At 54.2% G+C, this 21,854-nt stretch overlaps 10 protein-coding genes across 10 annotated transcripts; 3 read left to right on the forward strand and 7 right to left on the reverse strand.

The window, feature by feature from the left end:
- Positions 1 to 55: 55 nt before the first annotated feature.
- On the reverse strand, positions 56 to 1,405 carry P170DRAFT_369124 (iron/ascorbate family oxidoreductase; the record flags this gene model as incomplete). The annotated part of the gene is made up of 5 exons (XM_024844894.1): positions 56 to 299; positions 350 to 901; positions 963 to 1,131; positions 1,198 to 1,299; positions 1,351 to 1,405. 5 exons carry the CDS (start codon positions 1,403 to 1,405, stop codon positions 56 to 58), a joined length of 1,122 nt encoding a protein of 373 aa, XP_024699301.1.
- Positions 1,406 to 1,927: 522 nt separating this feature from the next.
- Positions 1,928 to 3,998, forward strand: P170DRAFT_459528 (MFS general substrate transporter; the record flags this gene model as incomplete). The annotated part of the gene is made up of 10 exons (XM_024851874.1): positions 1,928 to 2,147; positions 2,210 to 2,246; positions 2,293 to 2,310; positions 2,361 to 2,511; positions 2,576 to 2,727; positions 2,786 to 3,161; positions 3,220 to 3,462; positions 3,508 to 3,616; positions 3,665 to 3,834; positions 3,924 to 3,998. Coding segments are annotated over exons 1-10 (1,434 nt in total), but the record flags the coding sequence as incomplete, so codon positions are not given.
- Positions 3,999 to 4,155: 157 nt separating this feature from the next.
- P170DRAFT_441439 (GPI anchored serine-threonine rich protein) lies at positions 4,156 to 5,323 on the reverse strand. The gene is made up of 3 exons (XM_024850310.1): positions 4,937 to 5,323; positions 4,761 to 4,859; positions 4,156 to 4,540 (listed from the first exon to the last, which is right to left on the reverse strand). The coding sequence occupies exons 1-3, from the start codon at positions 5,050 to 5,052 to the stop codon at positions 4,252 to 4,254; spliced, it is 504 nt and encodes a 167-aa protein (XP_024699303.1). The 5' UTR covers positions 5,053 to 5,323; the 3' UTR covers positions 4,156 to 4,251.
- Positions 5,324 to 5,404: 81 nt separating this feature from the next.
- Positions 5,405 to 9,077, reverse strand: P170DRAFT_394161 (NEDD4 family E3 ubiquitin-protein ligase). Its single transcript, XM_024846049.1, has 10 exons — positions 9,042 to 9,077; positions 8,897 to 8,919; positions 8,720 to 8,758; positions 8,533 to 8,638; positions 8,328 to 8,461; positions 7,005 to 8,232; positions 6,660 to 6,953; positions 6,460 to 6,597; positions 6,008 to 6,403; positions 5,405 to 5,953 (listed from the first exon to the last, which is right to left on the reverse strand). Exons 1-10 carry the CDS (start codon positions 9,059 to 9,061, stop codon positions 5,854 to 5,856), a joined length of 2,478 nt encoding a protein of 825 aa, XP_024699304.1. The 5' UTR covers positions 9,062 to 9,077; the 3' UTR covers positions 5,405 to 5,853.
- Positions 9,078 to 10,453: 1,376 nt separating this feature from the next.
- On the reverse strand, positions 10,454 to 11,869 carry P170DRAFT_441443 (polyadenylate-binding protein). Its single transcript, XM_024850311.1, has 4 exons — positions 11,544 to 11,869; positions 11,135 to 11,391; positions 10,982 to 11,069; positions 10,454 to 10,913 (listed from the first exon to the last, which is right to left on the reverse strand). Exons 1-4 carry the CDS (start codon positions 11,610 to 11,612, stop codon positions 10,752 to 10,754), a joined length of 576 nt encoding a protein of 191 aa, XP_024699305.1. The 5' UTR covers positions 11,613 to 11,869; the 3' UTR covers positions 10,454 to 10,751.
- A 385-nt stretch (positions 11,870 to 12,254) lies between these two features.
- On the reverse strand, positions 12,255 to 13,369 carry P170DRAFT_441446 (vacuolar protein sorting-associated protein 29). The gene is made up of 4 exons (XM_024850312.1): positions 13,124 to 13,369; positions 13,037 to 13,051; positions 12,533 to 12,946; positions 12,255 to 12,471 (listed from the first exon to the last, which is right to left on the reverse strand). Exons 1-4 carry the CDS (start codon positions 13,178 to 13,180, stop codon positions 12,355 to 12,357), a joined length of 603 nt encoding a protein of 200 aa, XP_024699306.1. The 5' UTR covers positions 13,181 to 13,369; the 3' UTR covers positions 12,255 to 12,354.
- An 861-nt stretch (positions 13,370 to 14,230) lies between these two features.
- On the forward strand, positions 14,231 to 15,496 carry P170DRAFT_451116 (alanine--glyoxylate transaminase; the record flags this gene model as incomplete). The annotated part of the gene is made up of 2 exons (XM_024851169.1): positions 14,231 to 14,319; positions 14,428 to 15,496. The coding sequence occupies 2 exons, from the start codon at positions 14,231 to 14,233 to the stop codon at positions 15,494 to 15,496; spliced, it is 1,158 nt and encodes a 385-aa protein (XP_024699307.1).
- Positions 15,497 to 16,433: 937 nt separating this feature from the next.
- On the reverse strand, positions 16,434 to 18,050 carry nemA (Nem1-Spo7 phosphatase catalytic subunit NEM1; the record flags this gene model as incomplete). Its single annotated transcript, XM_024844881.1, has 2 exons — positions 16,434 to 16,576; positions 16,652 to 18,050. The coding sequence occupies 2 exons, from the start codon at positions 18,048 to 18,050 to the stop codon at positions 16,434 to 16,436; spliced, it is 1,542 nt and encodes a 513-aa protein (XP_024699308.1).
- A 1,118-nt stretch (positions 18,051 to 19,168) lies between these two features.
- Positions 19,169 to 20,436, forward strand: P170DRAFT_441453 (translation initiation factor eIF2B subunit beta). Its single transcript, XM_024850313.1, has 3 exons — positions 19,169 to 19,308; positions 19,378 to 20,224; positions 20,297 to 20,436. The coding sequence occupies exons 1-3, from the start codon at positions 19,176 to 19,178 to the stop codon at positions 20,367 to 20,369; spliced, it is 1,053 nt and encodes a 350-aa protein (XP_024699309.1). The 5' UTR covers positions 19,169 to 19,175; the 3' UTR covers positions 20,370 to 20,436.
- A 326-nt stretch (positions 20,437 to 20,762) lies between these two features.
- Positions 20,763 to 21,654, reverse strand: rps23 (40S ribosomal protein uS12). The gene is made up of 2 exons (XM_024850314.1): positions 21,364 to 21,654; positions 20,763 to 21,129 (listed from the first exon to the last, which is right to left on the reverse strand). Exons 1-2 carry the CDS (start codon positions 21,620 to 21,622, stop codon positions 20,951 to 20,953), a joined length of 438 nt encoding a protein of 145 aa, XP_024699310.1. The 5' UTR covers positions 21,623 to 21,654; the 3' UTR covers positions 20,763 to 20,950.
- Between the last annotated feature and the right edge of the window lie 200 nt (positions 21,655 to 21,854).

Genomic DNA, 21,854 nt, shown 5'->3' on the forward strand with positions numbered 1-21,854 from the left:
AAAGAGATACATTTAACATCTCTTGATAGCTGTGAACAATAATCCCGACAACTATCTAGTTATACACTTTCGCATGCAGACCAGGGATGATCTCGAGGTCCTTCTTGCCATAGCTGAACTTTCCCTCGTCAGAAACCTTGACCTCCGTGTTCCGCCGCTGTTGCTGCGTCTGTCGCTTCTGAACCCATTGCTCGGTGGTGAGATGCTGGCCAAGCTCTGTGAAAACATTGTGTGTCAGCCCGAGGCGCTGGAGCAGCGGGCTGTTTGTGAGAGGATCCAAAACAACATGGTTATTAGGCCTATTCCGAGATTAGTGATGCTTCAAACCAACCGACAGACAGCAACTTACCGGGCGAAATAAAGCACGCCCAACCGGTCAACGTGCGCCTGGTCTGGCGGTGGAGCATGGACCCTGTGAATGCTCGACTTGATCAACCCGCCTGTGAGGGCTGTCAAGGCGTCGCAAGTGTTGATCGTAATGGTCCCATTCTGAGGACGCACCCACTTCCACTGACCCTCGGAGTTGAGAATCTGCAGCGCTGCAACGGGTTGTCGGAAAAGCAAGGTCACCGTGCCCAGGTCGGTATGGCCAGGAATGTAGAGACCGCCGACCTTCTTGTTGTCCTCGGAGTTGCGAGCTTCATAATGCATGTAGCGCAAATGGTCCTCTCCCTTGACGTCGTATTGGTGGTCGCGAACCAGCTGGTCCTCGTCGGGCAGTTCGAGAAGAATTGCGAATAGACGGAGCAGCTTCTCAACCACCTCCGAGTGGCACTTCCGGCTGAAGGCCTCGATCTCGGCCAGGTTGTCGCCAAGCACCGGAGGATGCTGTCGCGGGTGGTGGCCGTCGAACTTGGGGATGTTGTACACCTGGGCGTTGTCCTTGAGGCCGTTCCCTAGGCTATTGGGTCGTCCGTCAGCTCGATTACGTCTGTCATCTAGGCTCAGACATCGAATCTTACTTGCGCTGACCCGCAGGCCTGTATCCGTTATACTCGCCCCTGTCGAGGTCCTGCTGATTGTGGAAACGGAGTTTCTCCTCATTTGGCAGCGCATAGAATTCGCGACCCAGGGCGAATTGACGGTCAATCTCTTCCTGGCTGATGTTGAAGTTCTTCACGTAGAAGAATCCTTCCAGGCTGTTAACATCATCCAAGATATACAGCCGTATACTGATAAAAAATGAAGGATACTTACCAACATAGCGCACGGCGTGTTCCAGCTGCTTGACAAGATCCTGCTTTCCGCCTGGTTGATCATACTGACTCAGATCGAGAGTGATAAGCTCCGCCCAGTCCACTGGCTACATTAGCAGGATTCTTTTTTAATATCGAGAGAGGCAATGCTCACAGTCCTCCTTGGTCTCAGGGACATGGTCGTAACGATCAATCAATTTGCCCGGCATGATGACGACGTGATTCTAGCTGGCTCTTGCAATCAACACCTTTTCAATCTACCATCCAGATAGCAGGAATCCGCTGGCAACTATAAGTAAGGCAAGCATTACAGCCACATCCAATCACCCCGCAATTCCCCTCATCTGAACACGCTGCGATTAGCAAGCAAAGCACGCAATCCCTTCGTGCCATGAGGCCTTCGGGAGATGCATGCGCTAATCAGCGCCGGTGTCTCTGCCGATATCAACCCTTGTTTTTCTCGGTCTACATCCGTCTTGTTTGAGCATCTAGCGTGGGATGTCATCCCGTCGGGTCGTCGTTGGTATACGCCGTAGGGTCGGCGCGATTCCGGATGCTGAGGCTTCAGCGCACGCCATCGTCCGACACCATGTCGCCGTCGGCGTAGCGGGTGCTGTCTTCGAATGAGCACTTGCATAGAGCCGTGGAGTGCTTATCTCCCCGCCTCGGCATGGCCTTGGGATCTGCAATGGCGAATGGATGTGGGGGAATTGCTCACTTGTCAGCGAGGTCTTGCAGGTTGACCGGATGCTTGAAGGAGACGGAAATGATCAAGCCATACATACATAATGGGGGCAGATTCGCGGAAATCGGCTCTGTGACATCTCCAGCGATAGAGCAGCAGCGATGTCGGCGTCGGACTCAAAGCCGGGAAGAGGCTCCCTTTTAGGGCTTTTCAAGGAGGTGTTCAATTGGTATCCGTCGGCTTATCCCTCGGAGGAGAGAAGGCTAGTATACTTCCAAATTCGTTTATATTTTTCGAGTCTATTAACCTACGCAGACTACTCTTCAAGCTGGATGTGTCGATTTTGGTCTTCGCCTGTCTTTGCTGTAAGGTCTCTCACTATACACTCGTGGGTGTAGCTAACGGATGCAGTCTTTGTCAAGTATCTAGGTATGAGCAGCTTCGTGTCCGCAATTTGAACAAGGGAACTCATAGTATAGACCAAACAAACATCAGCAATGCCTATGTCAGCGGCCTCAAAGAAGACTTCAATCTCAATGGGAACGAGCTCAACTATTTCAATGTCTGCTACTACACCGCATACGTGGTGTTCCAGGTCCCTGGTCTCCTTCTGATGTCGCGTCCAACACTGTAAGTTGGATTTGGCCCAGATTATTACCCCAAGATGGTGTCGAGAGTTCTGATGACATGGTAGGGCTCGCTGGCTGCTTCCCGGACTTGAGGTCCTATGGGGAATTTGTACATTCGCACAGAGCCGGGTGACCAACGTCGGTCAGCTTTATGCCCTTCGGTTCCTTGTGGGCATGCTAGAGGCACCAGTGTTTGCAGGAACCCATTTCATCCTGGGTAAGAGACCATACCATCTGCCAAGTTCAGAAGAGGTGATAATCTAAGAATGTATTAGGATCCTGGTACTCCGGCCCCGAACTCTTCAAGCGAGCCGGGACCTGGTTCGTTTGCAATCCACTCGGCACCATGGTCAGCGGGTACTTGCAGGCGGCCGCCTATACCAACCTGTCCGGAGTGGCGGGCATGCCTGGATGGCGTTGGCTGTTCATCATCGACGGCATCTTCACCATCCCCGTGGCCCTCCTCGGCTTCGTCATCTTCCCCGGCATCCCGGACTCGCCGAGACCATTCTATCTAACTGAAAGCGACGTCTCACTGGCCAAAGAACGAGCCCGACGGGCGAACATCCGTAGGCCTGGCAAGCTGGGACTTGACGTGTTCAAGCGGACGCTGAGTCGCTGGCATATCTGGGTGTTTATCTTTTGCTATGCGTGAGTTCATGCCTTTTTGTGGCCATTGCAGAGGATGCTCATAGTCTGTCTTATTCAGGTGCATGATCATCTCTTACTACCCCAGCAGCTACATGAACCTCTGGCTCAAGGCAGAGGGATACTCCGTTTCCCAGATCAACGAACTGCCCACCGTCGTGTATGCCATCAACATCGTCGCCTCCTGGCTCGGGTCGACCCTCGCCGCGATCTATCCCGCCTGGATCATCTACACCATCATCTCGATCTGCTCTCTGTTCTCGACCTTGTGCATGATCATCTGGAACATTCCCACGGGGCTGAAGTAAGTCCTCAGTCACGACTCTTATGGCAACATCTGACCTTTTAGATTCTTCGCATGGTATCTCTTCGGCGTGGCCGGATGCGCCAGTCCCATTCTCTACTCGACCGTCAACACCATCGTGAGCAATGACTCTGAAGAACGAGCTCTGATTTTGGTATTCCGTTCCCTTTCCACCTAACGGAACCAGCACTGACCAATCCAGGGCGCCATGATGACCTTCGGCTACTCGTTCAACATCTGGGTCCCTCTGCTCCTCTTCCCGACTGCCGGACCGTACGGAGCACCGCGCTGGCCCAAGGGATGGCCCGTCACGTTTGCGTTCTACTTTCTTCTCTGGGCGGGGTTTATTGCAGCGATTGTGATACACAGACGGTGAGTCTCTCTCGTTGTTGTCATTCTTTTTCTCCTGGTCACTCGGTTGATATCTATTATCTATGGTTGCTGATACGTATCGTGGGTAGTGAAACGAGGAAGAGATCAGCTTCGTCGTCCAGCGAGGGGAGTCAGGAGGACGCAGAGACCATCATCGTCGGTGGCGAGGGGGACGGTAAGAATGGGAGGGACATTTGAGCAGGTTGGGTTGTTGTACTTGTTGGTACTGGTCCTACTGGTTTTGCTAATCAGTCCTACCTGACCTCTCAGTCATGAAGTATACTATAGCTATACTCATCTATTGATTACACCTCTCATCCACATAAATCAAGACAGTCAGATTCAACAATAAATACATAACCTAATACAACATAACCTCAATCAATCCATCAGTCAGTCAACCCTAGTCAAGTCAAACTAAACCATCCCCAAAACCCCCACCACAAACGCCGCAACCGCACCACCGCCCATCCCCATGGCCACGGCGCCGGTCCCCGCCTCGGACGCACTACTCGTGGCGGACGCCTCGGCGGCACTGGCCTCGTCGCCCGTGGCCTTCGTCTTGGACGCGTCCTGCGTCGAGGTCGGCTTGGCCGTCGTCGAGGTCGACACGGTCATCGAGGCGGCTTTGGCGGCGCGGCAGTACGAATCGCGCTGTTGCTCTGTTGTGAGCCGGTCGGCGTGGCCGGTGCAGTTGTTGTAGCAGCTGTTTTGGATGTGGGGTTAGCATTTGTAGTATAGGGGAGCGTGGTGTCACGGTGGGTTGTTTGGGTTCATGGGGAGATATGCTGTAGGTGTGTGTATATATAGGGTTGGGTAGGGATCTGGGGTTGTATGTATATAGAAATAAGAGGGTGATGGTAGACCAGGTAGACAACCCAGCACCATAGACGTATAGATAGCATAGATGAAAGAGAAAGACATACGTCAAGACATTATTCGTCTGCTCACACAGACAGTCCCATCTGTTGGGGGTGCATTTCTTGAGCTGGGGCTCCATGCGCTCGAGACATGCTTGGAGAATCCTGTCGATCAATATGGCCTGGTTAGTCTCCTTCTTTTCCTCGTTGATCCAGCATCTAGGATAGGAGGGGAAACAGACTCCTTTGCACAGATGGCATTCGACGTGGCAGTGGCAGCGGACGTAGCAGAAGACGTCTCGGCCGCGGAGACGGCCAGAAGGCAGGATGCCAGCAGGGTAAGAAGGGTGAACTTCATCGTGTCTATCGGTTGTCTGGGTTGATCTGAACTGGTTGGCTTGGAGGTGGGGAGGTGGGAGGATATAGAAGATATATACTCGGAGATTGTATGGCACCTGGAAGAGAAACGAAAAAGAAGACCGGACGATACGACGAACAGGCAGCTTTTTATCTCTGTCCCACTCGCACTCCAAACCTCCGGATCAGGCGTGGGACAGCAGTCCGTGCAATATTGACTGGCGCATGCATGTCGCGGAGGAACTATTGGCAGTTCAGGTGAGACATCAGACGTGCCGCCAGGCCATTATTGAACCTACAGAAACGGACGTGCAGAAGAGATGCGTGTCTAAAATTAGACACCTCAGATCATTCGTCTTACTCGGTCAAACTGCTCTTGCGCTCGAACCCAAATCGCATGGTCAGGGTCCCTCGGGACAATAATACACAGTATATACAAAGTTCAACCATGAATCAAAAAAGGAACAGAAAAGGGAAGGGAAGACATGAAAGGAAGGGAGGTTGGGAAGGGAAAAAAAGAAAAAGAGAAAAGAAAGAGAAACCATCGAAAGGACCCGCGTATAACATGTATCTGCTCCAAGAACCGCCACATGCAACAATCATCAAACGAAGGGGGAATAAATCAACGAGAGTCGACGGCGTGGGCTGCAGCCTCACGCCTCACAAAACAATACGCTCTCCAATTCAAACTTCTTTCAACTCGTCGGTCTCCGTCGGCCGGTTCGGATTATTATAAAAAAAAAATAAGAGGCAAGCCAGGGAGGCTGATGGGGGGTGTAATGCAAGAGAATTTTCATTCCGTCTACTCCTGTCCGAATCCAAGCGTTTCCTCCACGGCGATGGACATCTTATGCTCCAAAGCGTCGTGGGTCTTGTACGGAGGAAGATCCAATCGGTTGAAACTACTCCGGGTTAGCAACGAGAGCACGGCCGACAACAACGAACAGAAAACATACCATGTGTGGGACTTGGGCAGCGCCGCCGGATCTCCCGATTTTTCGATCGTGAACCGTCTGGGGCCGTCCGACCCTTGGAGATCCTTGAATCCGTTGACCGGAATACGCGAGGTACCCGTGGTGAACTGCAGCAGTCGAGACTTCTGCTCGGCATCCCACGAGCGGACGATCTTCCAGAAGTTCTGGATCACCTCGTCCTGCTCCTGGTAGCCACGGTAGTCGGTGTGCTTCTTCCAGTCGTCCACATCGATGTCCGCAATACCTCCGATCAGCAACTCCAGCTCGCGCTCGTCAAACACATTCACCAGATCCGCCGGGATCAGCTCGTTGAACCCGGACATGAAGGCATTGAATTGCTCCTCAACGCGCTTCACGATCTTCCATTCCGTAACCAATCTGGAGCATCGATTAGTAAATGACTCGTGTGGAAACAAGATGACAAGAGTACTTACTCAACGTATTCGTGCTTGTTTTCGTTGGTCACCGGAATATCCCGACCTCCCGGCTTCAAGTCAATCGTGCGACGTTCGCCGAACTTCTCGTCGTCAACCGAGAAGGTCAGTTCTAGAATCCCATCGATATCGTTGTCTCTGTTCATCGGGTTAGCTCCACGCATTTCTTCTACTCAATAATTCAATCAAGAGTCACGTACATTGTCCACGCCAAATTGCGGTGCAAGTCTTCATCGACACCCTCCATGTCTTGCAACGAGACCTTCTTGCGGAGCATCATCTTGTAGAAGGCTCCGATGAAGAACGAGTCGAGGAAACGACGGTGGAAAATGGCCAATCCAACCACCCGTCCGATGAACTTGAAGTAGTTCAGATGTTCCGGGTTGACGCCTGAATGGGGATTAATTTGCAGGGTATAATTATCATGTGCGGAGTACTCGAATAGGCAATAGAACGGGTTAAACATTTCGTGCGAGAGGAGGAAGAAGAATTCACTATGCGCGGTTAGTGAAAGCGGCAAACGATCCTAGGCAGATCAAACTTACCGAGAAAGACCGCCGTAGTCCAGACCGTCTTCGCCGTCGAACTTGATCATCAACCGCTTCTTCAAGTCGGAAGCGCTCTGCCGCATGATCTCCGCGTAAGAGTCCTCGAAGATGTTGTTGCGGCGCACCTTGACGTGACATTGTCCGGTCATGATCCGCAGGGCGGGTTGCGACCGGAAGTAGATCAACTTGCGTCTAAAGTCACGCTTGTACTGCGGAACGCCCTGGTCCAGCGACGAGGGCAGACGAGGATCATCCCAGGTCGTGGTCTTGGTGTTGTGATCGACGAAGTAGACTCGGGCCGTATTCGTCAGACGCATCTCCCAGCCACTCGGTAACGGTCCCAGTTGCGACACGGGCTGCTGCTGGATGGTGGTGTTGTTGCCGTTGGCATTCTGTCCGTACATGCGAATGTACTGCTGTCGGCGGGGGTCCACCCAGGTCGTGGTGCGGGTGTTGTGGTCGACGAAGTATGGCCGTCCCTCGGGCGTGGTCCGCTGCTCCCAGCCAGGCGGAAGCTCACCAGTGCCTGCAGTGGTCGCTCCCGTGGCCATCATGGACACCGCGTTGGCGCTACCACCGGCCGGCGGGGTGGAAGCTTGCGGCGGCGGCGACGGCTGTTGCTGGTTCTCCTGCAAATTCGGCGAGCTGGCGCCCGTTCGGTCCTCCGGCAGCATACGGCTCTGGTGAGCGCGTCGCTCCAATTGCATGTTGGCTTCGCGCTGGGAGCGTTGTGTATGCTCGTTGTAGTTCGCCGAAGGTCGGGTCCAAGTGGTGGTCCGCGTGTTATGATCGACGTAATACGTTCTTCCCAGGTTGTCTTCGCGACGCTCCCAGCCAGCTGGCAGGCGCCCTTGGCTGTCTTCGAAGGAAGAGAGGTTGGTGCGAGAGCCTTGCTGGGCGTTCGGCGGGGCGGCCGCTCCGTTGGGAGGGATCACCGTACTAGAAGGTCGGGTTCCCGACGGCACGCGTTGGGGATTGAGGGACGGGTTCGACGCAGCAGCGGGAGAATCGACGGGACCCGGTGCAGGTGGGGGAGGATGCGAGGTCGATGCCGGGACCTGGGGCACGAGGCCACTGGATGTCGAAGACTGAAGGTGTGATCGGTTCATACTTCCGTTGGCTTGATTGGTGTTCGGGGTACTGAGGTTAGTAGACAAATTGATGATCAATTTCCCATGTACGACAAGATTGTCGTTGGACTTCTTCAGATCTCTGGTGAGCATTTCTAGACGCAAGGAAAGAGAACAAGGTCAGTACCGGTCTTTGTGGTCAAAAACGCATCTATCAAGGAAGGTCGAAGGCCCGCTTGATAGAACTCACCATCACCACCCATTTGTAAATCGATCACATCGCCGATGCGGACATTGATGACGCCAAGGAAACCTTGATCCTTCTTCTTGAACTTCTTCTGGTCGAAAATCTGGATCGCGAGGATGCTGTCTTCGTTGACTCGCCTATGGAAATCGCAAGGGACAGGATCAGTCCGGGAAGGTGCCCCCACATCGGGATCTCGAGGAGTGCTTACAGGTCGAACATCTCATTCCAATACGGGTTCAAGGTCTTTTTGATCACCGAGGTTGTGTGAGTCTGCTCACCACCCACGGTGGCCACAGCGAACGGATCAGGGAAACCTGTCGGGCGAAAAGAAAGAACATTAGTCACCCTCAATCAACCATCTGAGGAGGAGGGGGAGGAATCGACGCTGAACATACGGAAGACATCGCGCTTGTATAGCCCATCCGCCGCGATAACTGTAAGAAAAGAGAGAAAAAGAAATGGTCAGTCTTTAAATTCCGACCAGTTTCCGACACAATTTGTATTCTGATATTTTTTTTTTTTTTGTTTGTTTTTTTTCGGTAGGAAAAAATGGTGGGGGAATGGGATCTCACTGGTGACCCTGAGGTTCGCCTGGCTGCAATTCGATTATGAACGGGTTAGCACGACTCTTGAGGATGGAAATCACGGGATTCCTGGGGCAAAGCCGAAGGGACTGAATCGGAAGACCGACGGGGGAGCGGGGAGGGAAAGACTCACGCAGGTAGATTGGAGCCCATCGTCACGGGCAGGAGGAGCAGCTGGCGGGACAAAGACGCCGGGAATCAACGGGCGAACAGGTAAATTGCGGCGTGCGCATCCACCGCCGTCCACAGACACGGGACACCGAGAACAGTCCAGGACTCCCGGACAGGACGGGATGGAGGAACAAAATGGGGGCAGGATGGGAGAAGGAGAGCGAGAGAGGAAGAGTGAACGAGGGAGAGAAAGAGAGGGAGGGAGGGAGGCGGCGGAAGGAAAGATGGCGGAAAGGGAGCGACCGAGATGGATGGAGGAGGGAAACGCAGCGATGAGGTTGGCGATAACGGGGGACGGCGTTGACTAAGGCTGAGTCTTGTTAGTCCTCCTCGTCCTCCTAGTCCTCCCAGTCCTCCCAGCACTTCCTCCGTAGTAGAAAAGACTGGGGCTGAGCAGTCTTGACGTTGCCTCCCCGCCAGCCAATCACGTCGTCGCCGGCCCTGTCCGCCTTGTGGCGAAGGAGGGGTTTCGGCTGACTCAGCCCTCGCATGGCTTCAGATCGCGGTGCATCATACTGCGTATATTACGGAGTGTATCCTATATCCCGTATATATATATATATCCGCTGGATCCTCCGTCAGCATATGTGCTCCCGTGAGATCATCACCCCCAACCATCGCTTTCACCGTTCACCTCCTGACAAAATGCCCCTCGTATGGATTCCCTCCCCGTCCGAAAGTACCCCCTAAAGTCTTCCGGGCTAGTCAAGGCCCGTCCCCTCGTACGGTGGCCTCGAATCGATTCGCCAGAGTCGACGTCGTCCGCCGTTCATCGCGTGGGCGCTTAGAGCAAAGCACCGGCTTCCAGAAACCCCGCGCGTGCTGGCCGGCCTAGACGGGACTAGCTCCTGGGACAAGGCAGCAGAATTCAACGGTGAACCACATCGTCCTCCGTCTTCCAGGGCTGATCCAACCGTGCGGTACCTCCCTGGGCTGCCCCGGAATTCCTGGAATATAGTTATGACGGAAGGCTTGCGTACGTCCAATTCCGTCCCATTTCCCATCCCTTACCCGCTGCGTCCTACCAGAGAGCCCTTGCAAGTATGGCTCCTTCCCCAGCGGTGCGTGTAGCGAGTAGCTTTCTTGATTGTGGTCCGAAATCCGAATGAAAATAGCAGCCATCCAGAACCCTGGACCTTTCCTGGGAGGCGCTCCGGGAAGACTCCGGAACGGGTGAGCTCTGGCATCCAATACGTCATCTCACCTGACCTGCCGAGCCTCGCCCCGTTATATCCTTTTTCGGGACTTCACGAGGAATCGATTGGGGGAGAAAATGATCGGAGAATGGAAATGGAAATGGAAAAAAAAAAAATAAATAAAAGAAAAAAAACACCCGACTGGTGACCCAACGTAATAAGACACTGGATTTTTTTGGTTTTGTTTGTGTTTTTAAATGGTAGAATAAATACGACGACGATACGGTGATATCACAGAAAATAAGCAATTTCGGTTGTTTGCCCATCTTTGCCCAGTCCGAAGGTTGCCAGATGGTTATCATACAGTACACCCCAGTCCCCAACTCCAATGGTCTGTTTCATGAGCTCGGAGTGATGGCCTCTTGATCGTCGAGCGCTTCGTCCGTCGCGACCCGCTTGCGCTCCCTCTCGATCCTCTCGTGTCGTCCCCGCCGGCGTGCTTGGGCTTGTCTCAGGCGCCTCGCATGGTGTGCTCCTTAGTAGGGCGCGTAGCCCCGGCCCCGGCCACGGTAGCCGCCGCGGTAGCCTCCGCGAGGGGGGAAGCCTCCTCCGCCGCGGTGGAATCCACGTCCACCCCGGAAACCACCTCGTCCGCGTCCTCGACTCATTCCGGGGACGTTGGTCCGCTTGGGAACGACCTGCACAGCGTCCCGTTAGTGGATTTGACTTGGCGATCGGGATGAAGGATGTGCCAGGACGAACTCACCTTGAGATTCCGGCCGCGGAACACACTCTCGTTCAAAACAAGTGCCTGGGCCACCAGGCTGGGCTCTGCGAACTCTACGTAGGCGTACCTAAAGCCACCAGTCAGCTTCCGATATCAGAATCGAGGATCTAGGCACGTAAAGGTGACACCCACCCCTTGGGTTGACCCGTGAATTTATCCAACAGAATGGTGACACGGTTTATCGAACCGCAGCTCTGGAAGTGCGCTTGGATTTCCTCGGGCGAAGCTCCGTAGTCGACGTTGCCAACGAAAATACTCCGGGCATCGATCTCTTCTTTGTCCTCTCGTAGGTTCTCGGATTGTTGATCAAGGGTGGCCTGCATTTCCCGCAGTTTCGCAGCTTCGGATTCCATCTCGGCTACCCGCTTCTTCATCGCCGCAATTTCCTCCTGGACATCGGATAGGATACATTAGCAAAGAGCCATATATAGAGAGACGGTCGGGATTGAGAAGAGGAAGCGGAAAAAACATCGTGATGCAGCTTGCGGTGGAAGCTCGGCATGCTGGGATACCAAGTCCAGATTTGCATAGAAAAACTTACCTCGTCGTCACCTCCCTCTTCGTGAGTCTCGAGGCGCTCATCTTTGATTTCGTGTTCTTCCGTAGCCATTATGCTTGTATGATAGGGAACGACTGTCTATCGCAAGTTCGCCGAGGGGGAAAATCTCGAAGGGAAGTTTATGCACCCGATTGAGTAGGCGGGGAATAGGAGTTTGCAGGGAAAGATTTTTTCAGTTCGGTCCTGTCAAAGGGAAAGAAACAAAGAACAACCCAGGGCCAATGTAGACACCGGTGGTTGCAGAAAAAGAGAAGGGAGGAGGAATGCGACAAGGGATTGAGGAGAAAGAGCCCAGCAGGTCAATGAACCTGATACCCGCGCTGGATCGACGCCGAAGTCACTGCTGCTCTTTTGGGCCTAGCGACTTTTGTCATCATCCCCCGAGGCAAACGCTCCGCCGGCAACGAACCACCGCTTTCATTTCCTCTATCTTTCTCGCTCGCCGTCGCTTTCTTCAGCCGGTTTTATTTTTTTTCTTTCTTTTTGGACCTTGGGTCTTCTTTACATCATATCTTCACCGTATTTACTTCTCCACTGTACCGTAGAGAATTCAACCCCCGATACGTCCGACTCTTTACATGACATGCCTCCGGGGCACAGAACAGAGACTATATTTACTCTGCTCGTCGCAGCACGGAATGCGCCCAATCTTGAGGGGGTCCAGGTGGTCTGCAACCCCCCGAACATCCATCCTGGAGGGATAAAACGTCAATTTGAATTAGAGGGTCGTAATCGTGTCTGTTTCTATGGCGTATATACAAGCAAGGAAAGGGGGAAATAGATGAAGGTCAACTCATGAAGACGGGACATTGTTCTTGCGGAAGGAAACCTTCTCGACGGCGACGGTCTCAGCCCCGTTGGCGTCCGTCTTAAGCTGGTAGACGTAGAGCACCAGCACGTCTCCTTGGATCTAGGCGAGTGTCAGTATATCGACCAGATGCGGCAGGTGCCTTGTCAACGGGCGCACTCACGTCCATCAAGCAGAAGCTGGGCGTGGGGTCTTCTCCCTCAGGCCAATACCCTGTGCTCAAGGCACCCGTGGCACTGCCCGGGTTTACAAAGAACCGGCCCTCCATCTCAAACGCCTCGAATCGATGGGTGCCACCCCAGAGCAAGATATCCACATCCATCTGGCGCGCAGCAATCAGTAGGGCGTCGGCGTCGCCCGGCGGGATGATGGTGTGGCCATGGGTGAAGCCGATGCGGAGGCTGCCGTGGGTGACAACCTTGGAGAGCGGAAGGTTGGGGGAGTCGACGTCGAAGTCACCCTTCACCAATTGCAGGTCGGGGGCCACCTGGCGGAGAAACTCGAATGTATGGCGATCGGTCAGGTTGCCCAGGCACAGGATCTGGCCGATCTTGCCGGGCGTCAAGAGCTTCCGGAACTACGGCGGTCGGTCAATGGAGAGCGATTGGTTGGAAAGCAGCGGACGAGCGGGGTCAGAGAGGTAGAGGGGGACAAGGACGGTGCGTACCTTAGCTGGGAGATCCTAGCGATAACATGGAAGTCAGTAAGCGGAACGGCTGCATGCATCGGGGGCAAGCGCAAGTCAGTCACGTACCGGAGCGCGGTCGGGGATGAAGAGGTCACCAATGACCAAGACCAGACGCGAGGTCATTCTGAAGGAGCTGGAAAGGAGGAATGGGGAAGGAAAGGGAAATCAACGGGGGACAGCTGACGCAGGAGATCTCCAGGCGGCAGCAGGCAGTTTGCCCGGCGGCCTCACCGCCCAGCCCGCCGCCCAACCCTAAGCCCTACCCTGCTGGCAGAGTACAGGGTACAGAGTACTATACTCCGTGCTCTACAGTCTATACTGCCTATCCTTATATCTTATGGGGTGTTCTTTTGGCTTGTGTTCTTTTATTTACTACTGAATTGTGTCTGAGGTGGATGGATCCTCCGTTGGATTGACCCACTGGTTAACTATGACAAATAAGAGCACGTCACGGGCGATACGGAGATATATACTTCGGGAAGACAGCCGAGCTGAGGATGACATCCGGGGGGATTCATTGGAAGGAGACTCACATAGGAGTATGGGGCATATTGCCTAGTAAATAGCACCTACGTAGTAGAGGTATACTAAGGCCGGAGGCGGACGCAGAACGGAAGGCGCCGCCCGCTGAAGCAGCTCTCGATCTGGCAGGCGCGTTAATAATCGGGGAAAATCCAAACATCAACTGGCCGGACTTTTCATCGCCCCCTTTCTTCCCCCAGAGAACCAGCATCCGCCATTGCAATTGAGTCGCCAGTTCAATCGGTCGATTCGATCCCCGGGAGTATCTATCTCGACAGAGACGACATATCCTCTGCCAACCACCAATCGCAAAGCCAGCCGGCGCTCCCCGAACCTGGCGCCGACTTTCCACGTCTCGCGGGAAACTCAAAGCGCAAAGCTTCCTTTTCCTAACTTTTTTCCTTTACCCCGCGGGCTCTCGGGTCAAGAGCCGACGTGCTCGGAACGGTGGCCACCAAACAGACGTCGCAGCGCTTGAGTCTGATCTCCAGACACCTGGATCAACGCCTGCCGCTGCCGGAGCTGAACACCCCCTTCTCGACCGAGAGGAACTCGCTCGCTCCCGACGATATCGAATATAAGCCCCTCGATCGCTCTGCTCCCCCCTCCCCATCTCCCTCTTCTTCACCTCAACCCTCGTCTCCCCCCACCATGTCTTCCCAAGCTCCTCATCCCACTCTGTTGATCCCCGGGCCCATCGAATTCGATGATGCCGTCCTCCAATCCATGTCCCACTATGCGTGAGTCTCCTCCCCCACTATACCCCTCACATGCCGATATCGTCGTCGCCGTCATCGCCGTCACCGCCGTCACCCCCGGGGATGAGTCGTACTAATGCGGTATTCTAGCGAGAGCCACGTCGGACCTGGCTTCGTCAAAACCTTTGGCGAAACGCTGAGCTTGGTTCGGAAGCTTTTCCAGTCCACCAGCCCGGCCGCGCAGCCCTTCGTCATTTCCGGTAGCGGTACCCTTGGCTGGGATATCGTCGCCTCCAGCTTGATTGAGAAGGGCGAGAACGCCCTCGTCCTGCACACCGGCTACTTCGCCGACTCCTTCGCCTCGTGCCTGGAAACGTACGGCGCCAACGCAACCCAACTCAAGGCCCCCGTCGGAGACCGCCCGTCGTTCGAGCAGATCGAGCAGGCACTGCAGGAGAAGCCCTACAAGGTCATCACCATCACGCACGTCGACACCTCGACCGGCGTCCTGAGTGACATCAAGCGCGTGGCTGAGATCGTTCGTCGCGTCAGCCCCGAGACCCTGGTGGTGGTCGACGGCGTGTGCAGTGTCGGCTGCGAGGAGATTGCCTTCGACGCCTGGGACATCGACGTGGTGCTGACGGCCAGTCAGAAGGCCATTGGCTGCCCTCCCGGCCTCAGCATCCTGATGCTTTCCGGCCGAGCTCTGGACCGCTTCAAGACCCGCCAGACCCCGCCCTCGTCGTACTATGCCTCGCTGGGAAACTGGCTGCCCATTATGCAGAACTACGAGAACTTCAAGCCCTCCTACTTTGCCACCCCACCCACCCAGCTGGTCCACGCTCTGCACACCACGCTGTCTCAGATCACCGCCCGCCCCATGGCCGAACGGTTCGCCGTGCACGCGCAGGCCTCGGACCGCGTCAAGGCGGCCGTCGCCGAGCTCGGCCTGACGCAGCTGGCCGCGAATCCGGAGAACCAGGCCCACGCAATGACGGCCATCTGGCTGCCGGAGGGCCTGGCCCCGCCCGACGTCCTCCCCGGTCTGCTGAAGCGCGGCGTCATCTTCGCAGCGGGTCTGCACAAGGAGGTGGCCACCAAGTACATCCGATTCGGACACATGGGTGTCAGCGTCACCTCGGGACGCCAGGACGTTGACAATGCCATTGCGGCCCTGAAGGAGGCGCTCACGGAGGCCAAACAGGCCAAGGGACTGTAAATATAGATTCGAGTCTCTCTCCTTTCATGCGCCGACCTTTCTCTCCATCCACTTTCCTATTCTCAAGTAAATAGTCAATGGTCAAAAAGATGAATGTATGAACGAGGTCCTCTCAATCCGAAAGAAATAGACATCCAAAATATACGGAGTATAGACAGTCAAATATGATCGATCTGATCTACAGCTCGCAGTGAAAAACCACCAGATGCAGTAATGCTATCCCGAGCCGTTGGACTCCCCACATCGCTGCCCCATCTGCAACCCTCATACGGTTTTAGACCGACAAGGCAGTAAATCACTGGCCATGGGCATCGACACGTGAAGGCAGCCTACGTGGCCAGTCCGGTTCCCCCGATTACAAAAAACCGGAAATGTTGCAAGAGAATGAGAAATACCGAGGCAAATACCTGGAACATGTGACATCGAGCTGATATTCGTACACGAAACAACCAAAAATACCCGAATTATCAAATACATGTGGAAATGATACCTGCAAACAAACAATTAATACCTTAAGTAATCATCACGGCCATTGCGTCCACGGACAGAAGAGGAGATATCAGACAGAATAAAAATTACAAGAAGTAAATCGCGTCTTGGGGGAAAGAAAAGAAAAGAAAGGAAAAGAACAAACACCAGGCAACCAAGAAACAAGACGTCAAAATAAATGGGGGTATGAAGAGTGATGCTAGGCACTTCTCATGCTTTCAATCAGCTTTCTTTACAATAATGCGAGGGAAAAAGAAAAAAAAAAAAGAACAACTATGGATGATGCAATGAGACTTCCGTCAATATCAAACAAGCCTGTAAACCTTCTTTTTTGGTCTTTTGGTGTCCCTGTGCATGTCTCTCTCTCTCTCTTTTTTTTTTTTTTTTTGTTTTTGTTTTTCAAGGGTTGTCCTGGCCCGTCGTCATCATGATATACTCCTGTCCTAGGCTATGCTTCTGTCTCGCCCCTACGGAGTGCCAGGGGTGCCCGCACGTCGGTCACGTACTGCAAAGCTTCCAGCATAGGGATCAGATGGAGGAGGCCGTTGTCCGTAGGGTCATTGATCCAACCTTCGATGGGAATGGCGTTATCTAAAGAACCGAGCACGGCGTTAGATTGCAATGGTCACGCAAAGAATTAGAATTGCAAGAGATAGAGAAACGTACCTTCGTGAAATATGTAGCTCATGGGACTGTTATCCAAGATCATTACTTTGCTCAAATCAGGTTCCACCGAACTGAGATCCTTGATATAGGCACCGTTGCGCAACGTGCAGTGCTGGCGGTAATACCGAGCCTGGAAGAATTTCCGCTCTTGTTCCAGCCAGTCGATGACGGGATCGGCGTACTCTTGCACACTGGCGGTGAAGATGACCAGCTTGTACCATTTGCAGATCTTGCGGAGGAAGTCATCGCAGTGCGGCCGTTTGTGCACATAATAGAGGATGGGATGCTGCGGCCCCAGAGTCGTCGGCGGAGCTCCCGGCGTCAGAGCAGTGGTCATCGGCGTGGCCAGCTTGACCTCAACCATATGACCGCTGGACATGCGCCCTCCCTTGGCCAGCGAGTGGATCAGTGTTTCGTCCAAGTCGAGTACCAGGGTCTTTTGAGGGACCCGGGACCCGCGCGAAGCGGCAGTATACGACGGGATTCGTGGCGGGATGAGCGGTCGCGGAGGCACGGGGGAATGAGGGTACCTGGTCACCCTATGCACCGATGGGGACGTCGGGGACTTTAGATTGTCGAGGTTGAGGGCCCCTTGCGTTCCATTATGCGAAGCCAGCGATGACCCCAGATCGGCGCTCTGCGCTCGACGGTGCCGTTGACGTTGCAGGGCCTCTTCGTTGTGCAGTTTGATCCGGATCGAACGGCGAGGAGCGCTGTCATCCGACACCGGCTCCAAGCCCGTAGATTTCGCCTTCGAGGTCCGCTGATTACCACTCGTGAGACCCTTCACGGCCCGACGATCATTGTCCGACTCGGAGGTACTGGATGCGATTGAATCTCGGGACGCGTGGCTCTTGAGCTTTCGGGCAGAACTGCCTCGCCGTTTATTGTCTGCAGACCGGGTCCTTTTGGGCGAGCTGCCGGCCGCCTTGGACCCAAACACTGCCTGTCGCAGCTTCCTGACCGGCGCCATGGGAGAATAATGGCCGGTGTCGTCCCGAAAGCACTGAGCTGCGTATATTCCTGGAGCAGCCAAAGTAGACAGGATAAACTTGATAGTTTCGGTGATCGCATCAAAAAAGCGCTGAGCAACCAGGCCCAGGGAGCTTTTCGTCACGAGCGAGCCATCCCTCTGAATCCCGCGTATTAGCGACGTCTTCTCGTCCAGGGTATGCTCGAATGGGTCCCCGGTTTCCGTCGTCCTGGTCGCATCGTCACCGAGCTTCTCAGTGACATCTAGCGAATGGAAGTCGTTGCTACTGTACGACCTGAGCTTTGCGAGATCGCCCGGCGAGCTTGGGGGAGGAAGGTCTCCTTGCGAACGAGATCGTTGACGACTACGGTTGGAATTTGAAGATTGGCCAATGACTCGGGACGACAGGATATTCAACGAGTTCATCTTCCTACGCGGCCCACGGGTGTCCGGGCTGGCGCAGGTATCTACATCAGACGAAAGAGCGCAAGTCAGCCACCGTACAACACCAGACCACTAGACTGACCGAGGGGGGACCAGAATCCAGCCAGGATAGAGAGGAGAAATAGCTCAAGGCAGATGACAAGCAAAGATTCCGAGTAAAACTTACCTCAATGCGCCAGTCGACAGCCCGTGTTTCGGAAGCAACCGAACTCCAGTCCTGTTGAATGGGGGCGGTCGAGAAGAGAATAGCTGAGTAGGAACCAGGCGGGATAGATGACCGCGCAGACGGCAGCAGAGGAGAAAGAGAGAGGGAAGAGACGAGCGAGACGGAGGGCGAGGGCGAAGGCGAGGACCGGGAGAGAAAGAGAGAAGAAGGCGTTGGGGTCGAGGATGACGGCGAGGTGTGGGGAGAGGAACGGATGGACTGGAGACGGTTTGCTCTACTTTTTAGTCGTTCGTTGGGCCGAGCATTTCTGCGCCAATTTCTCCCTCGCCGGAACATCGCCCCTCCTCCCCTCTCTTTGTCCACCTCTCTCCTCCCCACGCCTCTGGCACTCTGTGTCTTTTATTTTTTGAACATCTGCTGGATTGGATTTGGAGTGCTCGGTTATCCTTGACCCTCTGAATTCGCAAATTGGCCCGCGTTCTGGTACGCCGTGCAAGTTCTTATCCGTGTGCGGCATGACTCAACCCTGCTAACTGCTGGCCCTAGAGAGCGGTCGACAACGTCGCGAACAATTGGAATCTGAACCTCTACTCTTGCGAAAGAACGCATCGGAATCTCAACCGCAATCATGCCGGCCACGCCTGCGGCGTTGACGCCCGGATTGGCGTCCTTCCTCAAGTCGCTGAAAACCAACCCGATCGACACATCCATTGACAATCTGATCTCGTGCGTTGCTCGCATCGTCTTCCCGTCTCGTCCCGGACTAACGCGCATCAAGGCTACTGAAACGAAGACAAATCCGCCACTCCCGATCATGCGCCACGGCGACCGCTTACCTGCTCCTCCGCGTCATTTCGGCCTGCAGAACGTCGGATGCGGCGAAACTGATCGAACGGGTCCAGAGCGTGGGAAGGCGACTGGTAGCCGCTCAGCCGCGAGAGATGGTGGTGGGGAATGTGGTGAGACGTGTGCTCGGTTTGATCCGTGACGAGGCCGAGGACGATAGAGAAGCCGACTTTACACTGAGCGAGACCGGCTCTGAAAGCCAGCCGCAGACCCCGCGTGCTATGGATGGTGAGTATCGCCCACCTTACATCCTTGTTCCGGTCGTCCCAGCCAATTAATCGATGGGCTATCTCTCAGACCCTTCGGAATCCATGTCGAGCCGCTTCGATGGCTCCGATCGATCGTCCTCCAGACCCACGGCGGCCTTGTCTGCGCCGATTTCCATGTTCAGTCTTCTTTCACACCCCGAGCCCGACCCGTCGCTGCCAGGTACGCCGGTGTCAGCCTCGCCATCCGGCAGATTCCTGGGTCACGCGCCCAACAAGGACGTTCGGGCGGAGGTTCTTGAGGGTATCAACGAGATCATCGATGAGCTGGGCCAGGTCGATGACCAGATCGCCGCCTACGCCCTCGACCACATTCACTCCAACGAGATTATTCTCACGCACACCTCGTCCACCACCGTCCAGAGGTTCCTGCTGAAGGCTGCAGCCAAGCGCAAGTTCACCGTCATCCATGCCGAATCCTACCCCAACAACCATGAGGCGACACACGCCACCGTCAGCGGCACTAGCCCCAACGACGACGAAATCCTGAGCACCGAGGCGTTCCAAAAACCCTTGATCGCTCTGGGCATCACGGTCATCTTGATTCCCGACTCCGCCGTCTTTGCGCTGATGTCGCGAGTGAACAAGGTCATTCTGGGCACCCACTCGGTTCTTGCCAACGGCGGTTTGATCGCGGCGGCAGGCACTCGGGTCATTGCTCGCGCAGCCAAGGTGCACCAGACTCCCGTCGTCGTGGTCAGCGGCGTGTACAAGCTCAGTCCGGTGTATCCGTTCGACTTCGACTCGTTGATTGAATACGGAGACTCTAGCAAGGTCATCGGCTATGAGGACGGCGACCTTGTAGACCAGATTGACGTCCAGAACCCGCTGTACGACTATGTCCCGGCGGAGCTGGTTGATCTTTATATCACCAACTTGTGGGTTTCCCCTGTCTTGCGTTATGTCCTTGTTTTCCTGCTCTTGATCAAACAGCTAATATAGAACCACAGGGGCGGCCACGCACCATCTTATCTGTACCGTATTGTGTCCGACCACTACCGCAAGGAGGATATCAACTTCTAAATGTGTGCTATCTTGATAACAAAAATGAAAGAATCACGAAGAAAAAAATGAACCAGAAAACAGAGGGAAATAAAAAGAGCAACGGAAAGCAAAATCGGAAGCAAGATGGCTATTTGATTCTGCGCGGACGAAGCAAGAAGTCAAAAACGGCGTCAGGATAAGGATGGTAATAGACAAAACTCGAGGCAACGAATACCCATGGAAACTGTGACGTATGAAGTTTAGAAGATCTGATGATAAGTCCATGTGACGCAAGTCCACAGTAGAAAGCATTGTAATCAAAAGGGCTACGATAAAGCCCCACGTTAAATCACGGGCTTACGGCAATAGTACGATCTACAAGGGTCAGGTTAATAGTTTTTTTTTGAAGATTTGATATTTTAGGGCCCGTCCCAAAGAAATCAATCATGGCGCCATCTTTTTTATGAGTATATCAATCGTAGTAGCTGCAATTGTTTGTATTTGCAGGGTCATCCGTCCTGAACCATAATTTCCAGACCATAGATATCTTCCCAATCTTCCATGGAATGGGCCCCATTTCTCCGCCATCATTTCCGTTGCATTTCGTTCGTGCAATTTCTCTAAGAGCGAGGCTTCTCCTTCTTCTCCTTCCACAGGGCGAGCAGACCGACACCCGAGACCTTGACGACCTTGAAACGGACACCGGGAATATCACCCTTGGCCTTACCCTTACGACCGAAACCGGCGAGGAGAACCTCGTCGTTCTCGTCGATGTAGTTCAGACAACCGTCGTTGGGGACTGTAGAAGATTGACCGGTCAGCATGGGTTGTTTCACAGACACAAAAGATCAGGCCATCCGATCGGATCCACTCCATTCCGCCACCCGTTGGATATTCATCCGACTCCCGCACAATCATCGCATCCACCACCAAAAAAATCATTCATTTTCGTCACATTTTCATCCGGGATCCGATCGAATTTGTTGACCTTCGCAAGGAGCAAACAGAATAGAAAAAAAAAAGGGTTACCCACCGAAAGCGGCGACCTTCTTGCCGTTCTTGATCAACTGAACCTTGACACACTTTCGGATGGCAGAGTTGGGCTGCTTGGCCTCAACACCGACCTTCTCGAGGACGATACCCTTGGCGTGGGAAGCACCACCGAAGGGAGAGGACTTGTAGGCGGTACCGAGAAGGCGCTTCTTGTAGTGCAGATCGGCCCAGCGGTTGTCACGACGGGTGGTCGCGAGCTTGCGCGCGGCGTTGAGTCCACGGGGCTTTCCCTTACCCATCTTGGCGTATTATGTTCGGAGGACGGTTCAACTGTAGGATTGCAAAGAGAGTGCGTTAGATCTTGTTGCTAGTCCGTTGCCCTGATTTCTCGTGTTGATCCGACGAACTAGGAGGGGACCGCGGAGGGGGGAACAAAGTCGACGGTGCAGAATTTCGGGGGATGGACGAAAAAGATCCCAGATTCGACGGGGGCGCCTTTCAACGTGGCCGGGGGGGTTGTACGTACCGACT

This window comes from Aspergillus steynii, assembly GCF_002849105.1.
Source record: "Aspergillus steynii IBT 23096 chromosome Unknown P170scaffold_10, whole genome shotgun sequence".
NCBI classification, from domain to species: Eukaryota; Fungi; Ascomycota; class Eurotiomycetes; order Eurotiales; family Aspergillaceae; genus Aspergillus; species Aspergillus steynii.